This window comes from Melanotaenia boesemani, chromosome 16 (assembly GCF_017639745.1).
Source record: "Melanotaenia boesemani isolate fMelBoe1 chromosome 16, fMelBoe1.pri, whole genome shotgun sequence".
In the NCBI taxonomy this organism is placed as follows: Eukaryota; Metazoa; Chordata; class Actinopteri; order Atheriniformes; family Melanotaeniidae; genus Melanotaenia; species Melanotaenia boesemani.
In genome coordinates, this window is record NC_055697.1 from 8,221,999 (window position 1) to 8,240,004 (window position 18,006).

An 18,006-nucleotide genomic window follows, 5' to 3' on the forward strand; every position below is an offset into this window, starting at 1 on the left:
TTTGTTGAGCAAAAAATTGGAAGTGCATTTTTTACTTACATCCTTTATATGTATGCACTTCTTCAAGAGGGATCAAATGTTTGTCTCACAAATAACCACAGTTATCATTTACTCTTTCATAAAACTTTATAGAGTTCTTTGTACTTGAATTTGAGGTAAAATAAGAAATTACCTTCCGTTATCATATAGTTAATTACTGATGAAACAAAGTCATTCCTATTTAAATTAAAAAGGTTTTCTGTTGTTTTCTATCCAGTGGATCTCTCTGAGAGAGTTACTGACTCGCTGTGGACGGAGACTGACTGTAAATGAGCTGTGGGCTTTATGCTACACCTGCCTGTCATCACTGCAAACCTACATTGACTTTCCAGGTGATCTTAGTGTGCTCTTTCTCAAAACCAGAGTTGGCTGTCTCTGAAAGAGCATTTTAATGTGCATTTAATACCCAGATCTTACAGTAATGGGGGCTGGTTGAATGGAACTCTGAAGGAGAGCAAAACATGATGTAGGGTATGTTTTTTCCAACCATCATGATCACTTTGTGCAACTTTTCTAGCTTATTTATGCCTGGATACAATGTATGTGAGCTGCGAGGGAGAGGTGCTCTTTCTGAAACCTAAAAACATAGGTAAGAAGGCATGAAGCAGACAGTGCATGTAGGATTTCTGAGTGGATTAAGTCACTTTATGTGTGTTCTCTGTAGGATCCCAAGATGATTTTTATCTTGCACCTGAGTATCAAGAACATGGTATTGTCACTGAGAAGGTCTGTCTGTCTGAACTACTTTCACATTTTTTTTTTAATGATAAAATTTTTTGCTTCAGCTGAAGGTGTTTCCTCTTCTTTTTTTACCCGTCTTTCCTCAGGTCTGTGTTTACGGGGTTGCTGCTATCCTCTGGGCCACAGCCAAGTTCAGTTTATCACCTAATCAGAAGCTGGCAATGCCTCGTAAACTGAAGAGACTGCTCCTGGAGATGGCTAAGAGGACGCCCATGGAGAGACCTACGATCGTAATGGCTAAAAAAGTATTATTTGGCATTCAGATTTTAACACTGAGTTGGTGCCAAACAGTAATCATTGTGGCTGTGTCTGCCTGACACTGGCAGATAAGGAAACTGGTGCCTTATATGAAGCTGTTAGCTACTTGATTTTCTTGCACAAGTCGCAAAACCCTTCTAGTTTCCGTCTGCATTGGCCTAAACTTTACCATCGCATGGTTTTAATCTCTGTGCACGTTTCTGTTTCCAGTCTTTTCTTCTGATTCTCTAATTGAACTTCCCCATTTCAGGATATCTTACTTTAAAGACAATGTTTGTGCAAAATAGGTTACATTAGAAAGCAGTTTGACAGTTATACATTGGTTGTGTGTGCTTTTTTAAATTCATGTTTCCTTTATTAAACAGACACTGTGCTGCCTTTATGTAAAAGATGGAGATCAAACAGACTTTGGAAAGGCTCCAGTTATCTGTCGTGACTGGGGAAATGTTCAAATTAAAAGAGGAAATTTTAAAGTGATCCTAGCTTGTTTTTTGTAGCTGTTTTGAGTGTAGTTTAGATTTTCCAATTTTTATAGTTACATTTTGCATGCCTTCAAATACTCCCTCTGGTTTTGCAGATGTTCCACAAGTTGACCTTATTTTAAAAGGCATGAAGCTAAGCATCACTTTTTAAATGATATACAAGGTTATTCTATGTTCATAGGTTCTTGTTTGTGGGATTTATGCTCAGTCATTCTTTCAAAAAGTGTTCAGTTATGTGAATTTTTTTAGTTAATTTTGCATGTGCTGTTCTTTTCAGGTCTAACATGAGGGTATTTAGGCCAGGGGTCTGTGAGGAGAGTAGCAAAGCATCAGTTTGCATATAATCCTTTGTGGATTTTAAGATGTGTTTATCATTACTCTATTGTTGAAGCCACCCTCTTTTAATCCTTTTTTATTTTGTGTTTTTAATAGTGTGAGGTTTGCTTCCAGAAGTTTGGGCTGTTTAGTTGAATTTATTCTTCCTTTACCAGGGAAATGTTATGCATGCCAGTGATTGCAACACATTCCCCAAGCATGAACCCCCAAGCAGTTTTTAAACCCCAATGTTTAACAACTGGATTCTTCATCTTTTTATTCTCTAAATACAAACAAACTGGGCTTTGTGCAGAGTGCCATGCATTAGTCCGAATAATGTCCATTGTCCTTATAAGCCTGTAAGTTAAGTAAATTCAAGGCAGCGGAGCGTGTGTGCTGATGGTGGTGTTGTTAGGATAGTATGTCTTTCCTTGTCTAAAGGAAGTAGAAACTGGGAAATAACATGTATTACATAATATCCCAGCTCCCTAAGTGTTTCAAATTTTTCAGTGTGTTAGAAAGCACCATATGACAACCTCTCTCAACAGGTCGGTTTGTCCATTCACTCTACGTCTAAAAAGTGGTGTATGAAAAGAGAGTATTACCTCTGGCAATTCTATGATTTTACAAAGCAAGACATAGTAAAAATGAATAAATGTATATTTTAACAAAGTCTTTAAATTAGTTAAATAAATCCTCAGATTAACATCACATGAGACAGTAACATTATTTATTAGTCAAAATGCAGAAGCAGTATGTATAAAGCCACCTTTAGCAGCAGTTACTTAGATTAATCATTTTCTGTATGACATTATCAGCCTCTCATTTTGTTGTGGTGAACGATGGACCTTGATCTGGGCCAACCGTTGTCCAAGTCTCGTGTCAGCAAAACCAGCTTTCATCTGCCTTCCACCGCTGTGCTTGACAGCTGGCATGAACATGTGCACTAAAGCCAAACATCCAGAAGTCTTCCTGGGCTCTTGTACCATTTTCTTTTTAGAGAGGAGAGTCTTTTCCTTTAATGTTTACCATGCTGAGTGACGCACCGAGTCTGAGGTGAAGCACAAATAACTTTGGGTGAACTATTCATTTTCACATTTGCACCAACACCACCAACACGTTTTTGTAGTTAAATCAGTTAATCATTAATATTTGATTAACAGCTGCTGTTAACACTTTCATTCTTATTGAAGAAGTAATGCGATGCTTAGGTTTTCACTCACTGTTTCTGTATTTTTGCTTGGTATCTATTGAATGAAGAAATCCCATAATGTAAAATGTTCTGTATTATTGTTGGACTCACAAAGAGATCTTTGCAGAACTTATTACACATGTCTGACTTGAAGTAACTGAAGGTTAGGGTTGGGAAAAGAATTAAAGATTCCAGCTAACCACATCTAAAGAATGCCCACTTTTTGAGAAGTAAAAATTATGTTTTTTTTCACCTTTAATTATTTTATGTTTTTTATTTCCAGAAATATATTAGTCTGCTTTTACATTGACTTTTTTCTCTGTACTACTGTGTTTGCTTTAATGTGTCTTCCTGGCTTTTATGTCCTCTTCCAGAAAGAACTTTGAATTGCATTTACCTAGATTAAAAATTCACTTTGAATAAAACTTATATTTCTCACATACTTGTTGATAGAGATATTTTCATGTGTATCTGCTTCAGAGTTGTCGTGACAACTTATCACGCCAGGGGACCAATGCTGAGACCATCTGGAACAACCTCATCAGCAGAATTCATCCGGTGAGTTTTCCACCACAGATGCATTTACACTGTTGCATCCATTCATTCCTGGACTATTATTAGCATCTGGTCCAGATTCCGCATATTTTTTCTAATCATTTCTCTGTTTTGTCTTCTTGAGGAAAATGATATTCTTTGTTGTCATGAACTGGACATATTTCTTTCAGCCTGCCCCAAAATCCAGTGAGGCAGATGATTTAAGTGGAAATGAAACTCAACATTGTTCATATGAAGAATCTGCCCAAAACAGTGGTAGGACAACCTTACTTGACCCTCATGCAATATATTTAATGCGCAAAGTTATAATCTTTTCTACACTAAATGTACCATATATTAGGAGGACACTGAACACATGCTACAGATTGTTTCTGTCTAACCTTTACAACACATGGAGACTCAGTAATTACTTCTTTTATCATTCATTTAATTGCCATTGCCTCAGATCTTCCAAATATTAAATACATTTGATGTCATTTATCAATGTGCATTGCATGAGACAATATCACTGATATTGTATCTGGCATTGTTGTAACTATGTGTAGGCTTTGTGCCCTTGGCCACTGAGAGCCGATTGGCTCCTGTGCCTGGCCCTGTTCCCCACAGCTATCCTATCACCAAGAAAATGCCGTTCCCAGAAGCCTTCACTTCCACCGCCACACACTTCACCCCCATCATCTTGACCGTTGAAGAGGAGACACAGACAGAGGAGGAGAGGAGACGCCTAGGAACTGTCCCTGAAGGGTATTGTGATATGAAAAATATATGAATAATTTGACTTTAGCTATGCAATGCTAAAGGACAGTTAAACAACTCAAGTTATTTTATAGTATTTAAAGGGATAGACTGACGGTCTGGACTAAATTTAGCTTTGGTCAAAACAGAAGGAAACTGTTATTAAAAACTGGTATTAATTTGACTTACTAATTTTACTATATTTTATTTAGTACAAAACAGTGAAACAACAACAAAAAGCTATTTTCAAGCAAGCAGTATGGGTGGGTCATATAAGGGGTTTTATATGGGTGTTGCTTGGAGGGCCATTGTCTGAAATATTGATTCATTTTCTTATAGCCATATAATAAGTCTTTGATCCAACAGGCATCACATGGTTTAACAAGATGAAAGATATTGTTTATCAGATTTAATTCTTGGTTTTGGTCAGCTGTTTCACTTTTCTCTTAAACAATGTCTGCAAGTTTTCTGAATGTATAAAACACTATTGATATGCTTCTCTGCTGTAAATCAAGACACAATAATATCTCTGTAAATGCAGAAGGAGCAAGACAAATACTAGAAGAAAAAACAAATTAAATACATATGAGAAAAACAACAAACTAATATCAACACAAAGTGCTGCAAAGCTTTAAGGGTTTGTTTGCTTTACAGGAATACAGACGGATTCACAAAAAGCAGTCATCATAACATGGAAAACCACCTGGATTTCCCTTTACCCTCTGAGCATGAATGTCCAACACAACCTAGTCTACAGACAGAACAGTTGACTCCATGTCAAACCATTATTACTACTACAACTTCCAGCAACAAGATGGACTGTCCTTCAACGCTTTCTGATATTTCCCTCTTTGAAGTCTCTCTTCCTCTGCCATCATCTACAAACCTTAATGGTTGTGGTATTTTCAACAATTACCTCTTTCGGCAGGATCCCACAACAGGACATCTTTCTTTAGTACCTGTGCAGGTCAGGGCACCCGAGTCTGTCTTTGGGTTGGATATAAATCTTTCTTTGGTCCCACAGCCTTTGCAGGAACTGATAGCAGTGCCCAAAAGCAATGATGGTCTGTTAATGCAGCGTGCAGATGTGCCTGTGACGCCTGGAGCCCAGGCATATGACTTACCATCATCTAATTTAAGTAGTGGCTCAATCATTTTTGACAGCTCATTGGAGCACACTGTGGATAAAGTGTACAACGGACAAACACATACAATACCACAAGGTGAAAACCAGCCTGCATCAAAGTCTGCCCCCCCGAAAGTCCATCCTGCCCTACAGGAGGTGATAGACCTGATCAAAGGAGAGTTTTCACTTTGTGGATATTTAGACAATGGGCATGAAGACATCGCCATGGGTATGTATCTTTAGATAAATGCATCATTATTATTGTTTCATGTTCTACACAGCAATAAAAAAATGCTGAAGGATGGAAATTGATAAGATATTATTGATATCAATTCCATTATTAATTCTGGCTATCAATCTGGTTCTTTATTGATTCCTCTTATCTATTCCTAACACCTTTTTTAAGTAGAAGAAACAAGTATCTACAACACAGATATGGTGTCAAAAATTGTCGATTTAATATCTAAAAAGAGTCCACACTCACTCTGCACAAACAATGTAAAGGAAATGACTTTAGATCAATAATATCTTCAAACTGATCTACATACCAAAACTACAGATCTCTGCTCTGAAAAGGGTAAATAATGCATCATTTAATACAAAATCTCTGTACCAGACTGATGTATTGTGACTAGAATTTTCGACACAAGTCTCCATGAAGCATCTGTGGCTACAGGTGAACTAACTGCTAATTTAACAGGCAGCTAATAGCCTCCAGTCAAATAAAGCAGGAATATTTTCCCCATAACGAGGAAAACTCCATTGGTCAGTGATAAATTCTCCAGCATCCACAGAAAGTAGGACGTTATTCCATTAATGTGACGACTGGACTGGACATCTGCACATCAGGCAGACCTCCAGAAGATACTGTAATCCACCCACGTAAGGAGCAGAGCAGTGATTTGGTTACACACTTTTCCAGGCAAAGATGTAGGTCTGTCCTGTCATCTGTTCCTATTATTGGTTTTTCCAATACAGACATTAGAGCTTGTGCCATTGTTATATAGCCGTGCTCTAGCTTACCTCTTTGAAAAAAGAAAACACGTTTATTTATTTGTAGCTGGCCAGCACCTGTCAGCACCAATAGAGAACAATGATAAGCCCAGTGGAACCATCCCTAGTACAGATATAAATGCTGACAAGGTTAGCATAAAACCAATTTAGCACAGTTAAACGACTGCAACATTTTCCATTTATGCAGTTAATAGAGTGACGATTAGCATTAGCTTGAAACAAAAAGGACACCTAATATGAATCATAGGGGGGCTTTGTTTGTGTCAAGCTTGCATGTTTGTGTGTGGATTGTTGTTTGTCTTGTTTGTCTCTGTGTTGACTCTGACATGGAATGCTAACCCGTCTGTTGTGTATTCTGTCCTGACCCTGGCAATAGCTGGGATAGGCTCTAGTAAAGATGTTCTGCATTAAAAAAAGTATGTATATATATATATATATATATATATATATATATATATATATATATAGGGGTCTGCAACCTTTCCAATCCAAAGAGCCTTTTTTCCCTCAGCCATCTAAATAAAACTCGTTTAGAGCTGCAAATATTACGAGACCTATTAATAAAAAGACAACTCATAATTTTTGATTAATTTCTACTATGGGAAATCGTTGTCATTTTTGAAGAACCAAATTTTGGATTTCTATTTTTAGGTTTCAAAATAAAAAGAAAAACATAAAACTTTAGCAAAAAGAGGATATTCAAACTTTCTTCTATGGGATGTAGATATTCGTGGAAAATGATTTGTTAAAAAAAACCAAAAAAAAAAAAAACCTTTAGTTTCTAACTCTAATGACAAGCAAAACAGATAAAAAAAAACAAAACAAAAAAATAACAATATTACTAGTACTTTAAATGTCATTATGTTGTGGAAATTCAGTGCTTTTTGTCCATGAAAAATAATTAAAAATAGCTAAAAACCTGCATTTGTTATTATATATATATATATTTAAAAACATTAGTTAGTTCTTTAGCATTTTGAACCATGTAAGAAGAGCTATTGTGAAAAGTCCAGAGAGCCACTTGGAGTTCCGGAGACGCAGGTTGCAGAAACTTGATTTAATGTTTGTAAACCGAAATTTACCCCATTTTTTTCATATAGCAGTAGGCCTTCTTTTAAAGGAAAGGGACTTTTTGCATGTAACAATGCAATTAATAGCGATTGATCACATTTTGTGCAGTTAATTTTAATCTTTGTCCAGCACTAATATATATATATATATATATATATATATATATTATATATATATATATATATATATATATACTATATATATATATATATATTATATATATATATATATATATATATATATATATATATATATATATATATATATATATATATATATATATATATTATATATATATATATATATATATATATATATATATATATTATATATATATATATATATATATATATATATATATATTATATATATATATATATATATATATATTTATATATATATATATATGAGCTGTTGTGGAATTTTATTATCAAAGATCACACATTAAGTGAGAATCAAACAAAGTATTTTAATAAGAGCTGATCAACAATGGGAGTCACACAGTCAAACAGCTTTGGCTGAGCGAGTCCGCAGAGATACACATGGGCTTGGTTAATATAGACTCGCATGACGTGATGGCATCAAGGTCGTTGGTGCAAATCCTCAGTACACTGTCTTCAAACCCTGCACAGCCTGGTACACAGTTTCTAAAGAATGTTATCAGTGGTGTGATGGGAGAGGAGAGCTCACTAAATATTATCTGGGTACAAGTCGTTCTCCTCCTCAGTGAATCATAAGTCAAGGTTTTTAATAATACAAAGTATAGTCTACAGAATACAAGGGTTATGTGTATAAATTTTTCCATTATAGAGCCATTATCAGTTGCCATCTAGTGTACAGTTATATTTGTTACATGAGGAAAAAAAGAACTGTCCCCCTCATTCTGTCTAAAGCTGTACAGATATGTTAATTTGACAGTTATATTTTGCTTTTTTTTCGGAGGGGAGTACATCTTTTCTTTGAAGGACCTCCAACATCATGTGTTTGCCAGCATTGTGAAGGAGAGATTCAGTGATCTGTACTGGGAAGATGACTTGCTGGGTGTGTTACATTGCCTGGTCAACTACAGTCCATCCACATGGTGAGCAGAATTTTTCAGTATTTCCTCTTAAACAATGTCTTGTTATATTTGCACATCAGAAAGTCATTGTAACTAGTCACAGAGCATGTTTGCTTTAGTCTGGCTGCTCTCTTCAGTTCTGTTTGCTCAGTAAAAGAGCAGGTTGCATCATCCAAGTGCCATGCACCAGCTGCGCATCCTGATGAACTGACAGTCAACTAACTTTCATGCATTGATTATAACTTTTGTGATAAGGACATTTCTCTGTTTATGTGACCTCCTTACACCCGTCACATACAATAATTCCAGGATATACATGCTGGCATAATGAATAGCCCCGTGATTTATTACACCTTTTACTGCAACATATGATGCATAAGTGTTGCTCTGTATGAAGAAATTATAAGTTCATGTGACAAATGAGCATGAAATAGATCGTTGCTTAATGGATGTTAATTCACTTCATGCGATCCAGCTAGAATCCAGTTAATCATTAACGGCCTTTTAAGCTTGCATTATAGTACTGTGGAACATTTTGAGCCACCACTTTTTTTTTCTACATTGCCTTAAAAATGGGAAATGGATGTAGTGACTTACTTAAACACATGCAAACATAAAATACAGCATAAAAGGTAGAAACTGAGTTGGACCAATTATAACAAGCTTAAAAGGCAATATTTAGTTTATTTTTCATCACAGCCTGAACCCTTTTAGATAAAAATTCATTTAATTTCTTCAGAAATAGTTCTTTAGATGTCTTCAAGGACTTTCCAAGTTCTTCTTTGGATGTTGGCAGCCTTTTGTTCTGTTTTCTCTATGGAGATGATTTCTCAAGAGGTTTTACTGAACAGTATATGGATCAGCTGAAGATCTCTCAGGTCCTGTTTCAGGTCTTTGCTAATTTTATTTATATATTTATTTTCCTGTTTTTAAAGGTTACGGTTTTTTGTTTCTTCCTCTTACTTTTTAAGGCAGACACTTTTTATGTCTACTATTTATCCAGTTTCCTCAAATGGTTTAGGGACACATTTCAGATCATGCCAAAGTGTGCCAAGTTTTTTTTTTTTACTAATATCTCTTTGTAAATATCCTTGTTGGCCCTAAATTACTGTTTTATGCTTTTCTAATTGTATAATTGTTGGTATTTTCTGTAAATTTACCTACAGATAGGGGAACAGATGGCATGTTTTTTATAGAGGCTGATAGTAACAAAGTGTCTATTTACTTGGTTTTATTCTAACTTGTCTGTTATGTGTAGACACAACAATGTTTCATCTCTTGTTCATTATGGTTCAGCAATTCATAGGTCAGTGTTAAGTGGCTTAACAAAAAAAAAAAAAAAAGAGAAGACACATTCTTCTAGAAATGGTCAGGCTAAAAACTTAAAAGAAACTGGCTGGCTGGAGGTAAATTATGAAGAAATGTAGTGGCATTCAAGACTTTCGGACACTTTATTTGATTTCAACTGATGGTGCATTTGTATTAATCAAACTACTGGATACACAGTCAGCTAAATAACTGATTTATAATGAGCAGCAACAGTACAAATGTACATATTAGAAATAGGGCCGTCTGTCAGTAGCATAAGATTACAGCCAGCTGGTTACAAACTACAAATACACCCCACATTTCAGGCATGAATAATTATGAAGTAAAATAAATTTACTATTCTGTGAAAACTGTTAGATTTCCAGGGTTTAATCTTTTCAAACACAGCTATCTGGAAGTGTTGTTTGACACTGTGTTTAGTTTATTTTTATTTATTTCTTTTTTTCACCATTGCAGCAGGTTCTTTCAATAAACTTTCTATTTTATTAATAACCTGAGCATAATTAGCCCATGTGTTGAATGAAATCTTTTCTCTGGCATCTTTTGGACAGCTGAAACAGTGAAGCGCTCAGATCTCGCTGCTTTCATTTCATTGTATTCTTCTGTGGGCTCTGACAAAATAGATGATGATTGAGGCCTCTCCGAACATGACCTCTCCTCCTCTGCACACTTACATATGCATGTGCGCATCCACACCCAGCACTCAAATGAGCATTAATACAGTAAGCACTTCATATGTAAACCACAATCAGCTGCTGAAATGGTCCCTATGGTAACAGGTTTGCAGTATGTCTTATTGTTCAGAGGGCAATTTCTGGTTATGCTGGAGATACATTTAAGCCCTTTCTTCATTGTTAGATGCTTACAGTTTGCCCAAGGGGGTTCAAATGAATGCATACAAACGTGCACTCATATGTAAGCTAAAAACCAGCAGCGTGGCTACAGCCCGTCAGTCCTCTCAGACATCTTTTCATCCAGGTTGCCATGCTGTCTTGCTCAGGGTAATATGTTGAAAGAGCCTTTAATCTGCTGTGTTAGGGAGACATCACAGCCTTTCCTCTGGCTGTGGGCTTGTTCACAGGACTCAGCTGTGGAGGCTTATTTTCTTCACTGTTCAGTTTTGCTTTTTCTTAATTCACCACTCATTCAAACCCTGACAACCTTAACAACTTTCTGAACAGATGAGTGCAACTTGCGAGTGCATGATAAATGGTGGCTGTTTTGTTAGTGTTCTTGGACTGTTTACTTTGTGTGTTTTACTAATTAGCAAATGCTACATTCTCCTTTAAAAGTTTGATGCTAACGTGATCTGTTTGGTTTTACCATGTATTTACTCAAAATGGTCTATTTCAAACATCTCTCTATTGATTTTATTTTAATAAGTGCTAATAGTTGCTGGCTCTGAACACACTGTGTGTTTTCTGTCTCCTAATATGCCTCATGCAGTGCCTCTAATGAGCAGTCTCCATCAAAGGCTGTGAAAAGGGCAACCCTCAGCCCACCCTTCCCAGCCAGCATCTGCAGAGGGAAGAGAGAAGTTTGCCTGCACAGATGTCTTGACCTGAATGGAAACATTCACACATCCAGACCTGTTGGTGTGGATTCTTGGAAAGGAATCGAGAGTCGCTCCTGCAATGCTGGAAATGAGATCATGCTTGAGGATGCTGAATTAAGATCAATGCCAAGTCGATGCTGTGTACATCAAGGTAAGAGCCTGACCTCTGTGCTTTCATCTGTCCTTCGCTTTGGCTAACTGTCACTTTGGATCTCTTCTGAGTTTCTTTAATATCCAAGTTGCCATTGGCTGAATCTCAAGAGTAATTCATTAAATATTTAATGTACTTAATTTCATCTTTCAGCATCAAACCACAAGATTTTGTGTGTCAGGGAAAAGTAGAGCTGCATTTGAATATTTGGATTTTCTTAAATGTTTACTGATATGAATATCTGCATTATAATGACTAGCCTTTTTTATAGAGTTTTTATAGTCCATATGAAATCCTGTTTAATGTAAATATTTTCCTATTGTATGTCTTGTGCCATGTATCACTTACTCACCAGTAAACCAGGCATGTAGGCATTCAAAAATGCTATCTTAGAGTTTTTAATAACCTTGATTTTTTTAATTCATTTATCCTGAACATGGGGATCTAAATTGATTTTAAATCCAATAAAATATGTTTTTTTTTTATGTCTTCCATGATTCTTAATTCAGAATCATTTTTAGAACTGAAGCACAGTTGTAGGTGACACCTCCTTACTCAGTTTGAACTGATCATTCAAAGCAGACTAGGCTTTCAGAGAAAGCAGGGGCTGTATAATAAAATCAAATCAAATTTATAAAGCACTTTTCATTAAAAAAAAAAAAGTAACAAAAAGTTTTTATTATACCATTTAGCCACCAATTGTGTGTAGATGTTGATGTTTTGCTGTCAGTGTATGTTTATACTCAATGTGCTAACAGCAACAATGTACTCACACAGCTAGTTAGTCACAGGAACTACTACCACCCTCTTGGGGAACAAGCTTGTAAGCTACAAAAACAAACAAACAAAGGCAATTGGTGAACAATCATTTAAGATAAGATAAGATCACATCTCACTAAAAATGTGTTAACAAAATTAGCTGTGGCCACTCTTTCAGTCTTGAGTGCAGCGCCTCCAGGGAAATTTTACATGTGCACCTGAATATTGTGTTGCCATCAGCAGCAATAACTGCTAAAACCAACTAATCTGAGACAACTACTGAATTATTTAACACTGGACTTAATGTCGACTAAACATCTATTATACTCTAAAGCCATTTGTTGCTTTAGTCTCTGTTTATACTGGAAATATGTAAAATATTCAGATGCAAATAGAAACCCTGTTAGGTTTACAGTACTGTGAAACAAATCTTTTTGTTTCAGATTTTCTGGGGAAGTTGGAAAAATGGAATATAGTATTAATGATTCTATTTTCATTGCTGTACAACAGCCTGTAACAGATAAACTAGTTCAAGGACACGTCTATCTCTTAATTTGCTTGGGAAAGGAAGAGATAATCAGTTTCTTTCATCCTGCAACCTCATGACTTTATCCAATTAAATCCTACATACTGTCTGTTCATGTCTGTTCAGGAACAGGGTGGGAGTCACCCAGTTTTTTAATATATTGTTTTATAGGCATTCTCCCTTGAAATATCACAGGGAACATTTCAGCCTCTGGAAAAAGGAAACTGATACACACTTTGTATCAAAATTCTTGAAAACATTTTGTACTTGTTAGGGCTCTAAAAGCTAAATATTTCTTATTAACTATGAAGTGGAAACACTGAGCTGAAGTGTGATTTAGTCAAGTATGTATTGTTGGCCTAAAATGCAGAACAGAAAAGGGCTATGCATTGTTTTCCCATTTCCCTTCAGCATAAACATCCTAAATAAAAGGTTTTTTAGAGGCTTTGTATTTTCCAAATAGATTGAATACTGCTTTTCCAAACCCCTCTGTGATGTTTTGATATATTTCTCTTCATATGCCTCCTGACTGAAGTCACGGGGGCTATGACTGGCTGTTGGATGCTTTTCTTAAGCTTGAAGCACATTCATGAGAGTCCAAGACATGCTAGCAAACTCCAAAGAGTTTTTTCTTTTTTCTTTTTCTGGAACTCATTCCTGGCCAGTGACATTTACACACACACACACACACACACACACACACACACACTTGCATCTGCATTTGTTGTGCTCTTAAAATATGCTAGATATGTTAACTTGATTACAAGCAGGCTGTGAAAAGATGCTTGAGATTTAAAAAAAAAAGGTAGTGGTTGAACTTGAGCTTCAGTAGCCTGTAAGCTCATTTGTTACACAATAAGTGCTTTGTGTAGCCATGACAGGGTTTGCAACAAATACCCCCAGCACCGTTCTTTCTACACAAATCCAGTTTGTCTTTCTGCTTTCCATGTGATTCAGTCCCTCTCTCCTCCTCTTCTCTCCCTCTGCTGATTCTGTTTACCATTTGAGGTGTGAACGTTGACAGTGCCCACACCAGGGTCATGGAGGGAGGAGATCATTCAGCGGGTGGCAGCGATGAAAGCCCCTCTGAAGCTGAGTTTCTGTTAGGGAGAGAGGAAGGGCTGATGGGAGCTTACGACGAGCAGATGAGTCCGGTCTGCTTGGAGGACATGGAGGACAGCGACTCCTTAGTGTCAGAGCGGCTTCTCTGCCCTGGAACCAGAGCAGGCAGCATGGGCCTCAACTTCAGCCCAGCTTGGGCTTTGGCCTTCTTTGGAGAAGACTGTTTTAGTCCAGAGATGATTGAGTATGCATTGAATCTGGGAAAGTACACAGGATCGCCTAGTCTGGATGTAAAAGCACAGGTGGGTAAACCTGTGAAGGCTACTGACAGTGAGTCATCTTTGACCTTATCCCTGTGTGTTTGAGCTAACGGAAGACCACATGATTTATTTATCAAGTTCTCCTAGACTGGATAAACTGTATATTTATAAGTATTTTTATACTGCACATTTTGCACCACATTTGTGTAAGTTTATGTGAAAGCTGGTAATATTTAACTTGTTTGATTAATATGCCTCCAGCATGAAAATAAAAAAGATTTTTGGTATGTTTCCATTAAAATGCCTTATTGGGATTATTGTAGTTTTTAATTTAGGTGCTCACTGCATGCTGTTTCACATCTTAGTTTTATTTAGCCCTTCTTCTGGTCACCTGTTTTATTTTGTGCTTATTTTTCTATCACTAATGAAATGGGTCACGGTCAGGCTTTAGGGTAAATAGGACGAAAACATGTGGGGGCTTGAAGATAATTGGCATATTATTCCCCCCTAACTGGATCTGAATATTAATATGTTGAACTTAGCCTTTGGCAGAGGAAGTTATTATCACTTGCAAAAGAATACTAATGAATAGTCTTTGTGTTTGCCCACTTTGATGGCACCACTGCTCCTTCAGGTTTGTGGAAGGGCTAATAACACACCTTTAAAGCCACGCTGCTTCAACTTCTCACTCATTTCACTTCAAAAGAGCTGTTGCATTCTGTTACCACTGTGAAAAATGAAAGGGGCATAAAAAATTTTGCCTCCCTACACAGTGGAACCACCTGATAGTACTTCTAGTGAAAGGCATGTGGTGCAATTTTAGTGCCTTCATAAAATTTAATGTGATTTCCTTTGAACAGGAACTGCAGCAGCAGCTGATCATTGAAACAAGGAATCTAAAGAAAACAAAAAATTTCTACCAAAAGCTGCTTCAACAAGAAAGAAAAAACAAAGGTTGTGTGCTCATTTTAAAACTTTAGCATGAAGATGACATGGGTTGTCATCCCGCATGATTGATAAAACAGAATTTATGCACTGCTTTCCGAAGGTTCGGAGTTCAAACCAATGCTCTCCAAACTCAAGTCGCAGCTGGAAGAACTCAGATCCAAGGTGACCTTCTTGGATTGTGTGAAGAAATACCTTGAGGTACCAACTCCAAACACTCATGCATTCTTACCACATCTATACTTCTCATGTCTGATAGAATTTCTGTCTATTGTGCAGATCCTGAGTGTGGATCAGTGGGGTTTGGAGGTTTCATTACTGCCCTCTTTGGCCATTTGTGGACGGGACTCTTTGGACCTTCAGTCCTCTGAGGATCCTTCTGTATTGAGCTTTGGCACCAGCAAAGGAAAGGTCACTCTACAGACTGGGTCTCCTCTGGGCCTCATGGCTTACCTTTACGCCAGGTACAGTATTATGAATCAGAGTAGAGCTAAATATCTTGTTTTCTCCAAATCAACATTGCAGACAAAAGCATTCACAATAATGATATTATTACAATAATAAATAGAAATGCTAGTAAGGTAAAGCAGGTTGTTATGAGGCTAATTTATCTTTGTTTTTCATGGTTTCTATTGTTTCTTTATGTTGTTTTAGTCGGAAGTAAAAAAATAAAAAAATAAAAAGATCTATTACCTAAGATCATATCCTGATATTATGTATGTTATTAACAAGATATCAGTATTTTGTTCTTTTAATATCCTTATTATTATTATCAATGCCAATATACACTCCCTGGCGATAAAACACAAAAGAGTTGCCACCAAAAAAAAAAAAAAAAGGGCATTCGCTGTGGCATCTTTCAGTAATCTTCTGCAATGTCATAACATTTATCTCCATCCAGTGTTGCATTAATTTTTCACCAGGATTTTGTATTGATGATGAGAGTCTGGCCACTGTGCAAAACCTTCTCCAGTACATCCCAAAGATTCTCAATAGCTTTCAGGTCTGGACTCTGTGGTGGTCAAGCCATGTGCGAAACTACTTTTACACTATCTGAGCCCCAGGAATTCTGGTGTTGTCATCTTGGAATATGGTCATGTCATCAGGGAAGATGGAATAATCTGATCATTCAGTATATTTAGGTATCAGCTGACCTCATTAGTTGGACACATAATGCTGCTGAACTTAGACCTGACCAACTGCAGCAACTCCAGATCATAGACTTCCCCCACAGGCTTGTATAGTAGACACTAGACATGATGGCTGCATCACTTCATTTGCTTCTCTTCTTAACCTGATGCTCCCATCACTCTGGAACAGGGTAAATCTAGACTCATTAGACCACATGACCTTCTTCCATTGCTCCAGAGTCCAAACTTTATGCTCTCAAGCAAATTGAAGCCTTTTTCTCTGGTTAGCCTTACTGATAAGTGGTTTTCTTATGGCTACACAGCCGTTCAGTCCCAATACTTTGAGTGACCTCTGCATTGTGCATGTGGAAATGTTCTTACTTTCACTATTAAACAGTCCTGACTTCTACTGTTCGATTTGATTTCACCAAACATTAAGTGATTTTTTAATAATGCATTAGACCCAGTTTTAGAAGTCTCTCCATCTTCTTAGATGTTTTCTCTGCTTGATGCCAATGATTTGACCCTTCTTAAACACACCAACATCTTTTCCGTGCCCACGGGATGTGTCTTTCCACATGGCTGTTTAAGAAAGGAGAAGCTACTCATTGTATCAGTTGGGGTTAAATAACTTGTTGCAGCTGAAAGATTATCGCCCTGCAGTAATTATCCAATGGGAGGCTCGTACTTGTTTGCTTAGTTAAAATCCAGGTGGTGACTTTTTTTTTTTTTTTTTGGGCCAGGCAGTGTATATCACAATACCCTCAGACGAGACTTGAAATTTGCGTACAGTTCTTGTGATCCACATTCAGAACATGAATAATTTACTATCCCTACTGCTTGTAGTGTGTCCAACAAATTAAAGTGACAATGATTATGACCAACGTACAGCAGGACACTGATGAATATCTTTAATATTTTAATGCCATCGAACCACTTTGCAATGGCTCACATTTAAAGAATCTGATAAATGTGTTTGAGATAACAAATAAACCAGTGTGTCTTCATAGGGCCTCACAATGCTGCTAGAAAGGCTTGTTGGATTGTTGAGGTGTTAGACTTTACAGTCAATGCACAACATTGGTCTTTTCTCTCTCTCTTACTCACCGCTTTTATCAGACTATTCAGTTATGCTGTTACTTATTTGTAATTTACTATCTCTGATTCTTATCGGATCTGCAAACACCATTACTGCTGCTCTGAACTATGGCTTTTCTGAATCTGATTTGAATCTGTTGCCAAGGGAAACAACATCAATAATCAGAGAAATTGGGTCACTATTATTTTCCAGCTTCCTTTGCTTCAAGCTAAGTTTTCTTTTTGGTTTATTTTTGTTTTTGAATGCATCCAAATAAATGTATTAGCATTTTAGGCAAAGTGCATAATCAAGGAAGATTAGGGGATCTTCATGAATTCCCATTTGTCTGGGAGCTCATGAGACCTACCACCACAAGCAATGTAGAGACACTGGGGAGGTTTTGTGTGATGTGACTGTGCCTTCACTGAAAAGAGTCTTTAAAGTATTTCAGGTCATCTTTAAAAGATATGTCCCTGGAAATTTTGCAGTCTGTGCAAAAAATAAATTAAATCAAATCCAGATATAGATCACATGGAGATGACTGCGTTTCATTCACAGTGTTGAAAGTTCTTGAAGGGTCAGGAGCTGATGATAAGCTGCTACTCACACTTTTGGTACCTTGA

At 36.8% G+C, this 18,006-nt stretch overlaps 1 protein-coding gene across 3 annotated transcripts in view; it reads left to right on the forward strand.

The window, feature by feature from the left end:
* LOC121655126 (kinase non-catalytic C-lobe domain-containing protein 1) overlaps window positions 1-18,006 on the forward strand; it is a 47,009-nt gene that overhangs the window by 19,736 nt on the left and 9,267 nt on the right. For all 3 annotated transcript variants that reach the window (XR_006013078.1, XM_042009560.1, XM_042009559.1), the window contains exons 8-21: window positions 257-371; window positions 557-628; window positions 704-765; window positions 867-1,025; window positions 3,508-3,585; window positions 3,753-3,837; window positions 4,128-4,326; window positions 4,972-5,672; window positions 8,471-8,609; window positions 11,364-11,623; window positions 13,917-14,272; window positions 15,091-15,184; window positions 15,279-15,376; window positions 15,455-15,639. Coding sequence is in view for 2 of the 3 variants with exons in the window: in XM_042009560.1 (XP_041865494.1) it covers window positions 257-371; window positions 557-628; window positions 704-765; window positions 867-1,025; window positions 3,508-3,585; window positions 3,753-3,837; window positions 4,128-4,326; window positions 4,972-5,672; window positions 8,471-8,609; window positions 11,364-11,623; window positions 13,917-14,272; window positions 15,091-15,184; window positions 15,279-15,376; window positions 15,455-15,639 (2,603 nt within the window). In the remaining variant the exon portion in view is untranslated. The remainder of the gene's footprint in view (window positions 1-256; window positions 372-556; window positions 629-703; window positions 766-866; window positions 1,026-3,507; window positions 3,586-3,752; window positions 3,838-4,127; window positions 4,327-4,971; window positions 5,673-8,470; window positions 8,610-11,363; window positions 11,624-13,916; window positions 14,273-15,090; window positions 15,185-15,278; window positions 15,377-15,454; window positions 15,640-18,006) is intronic.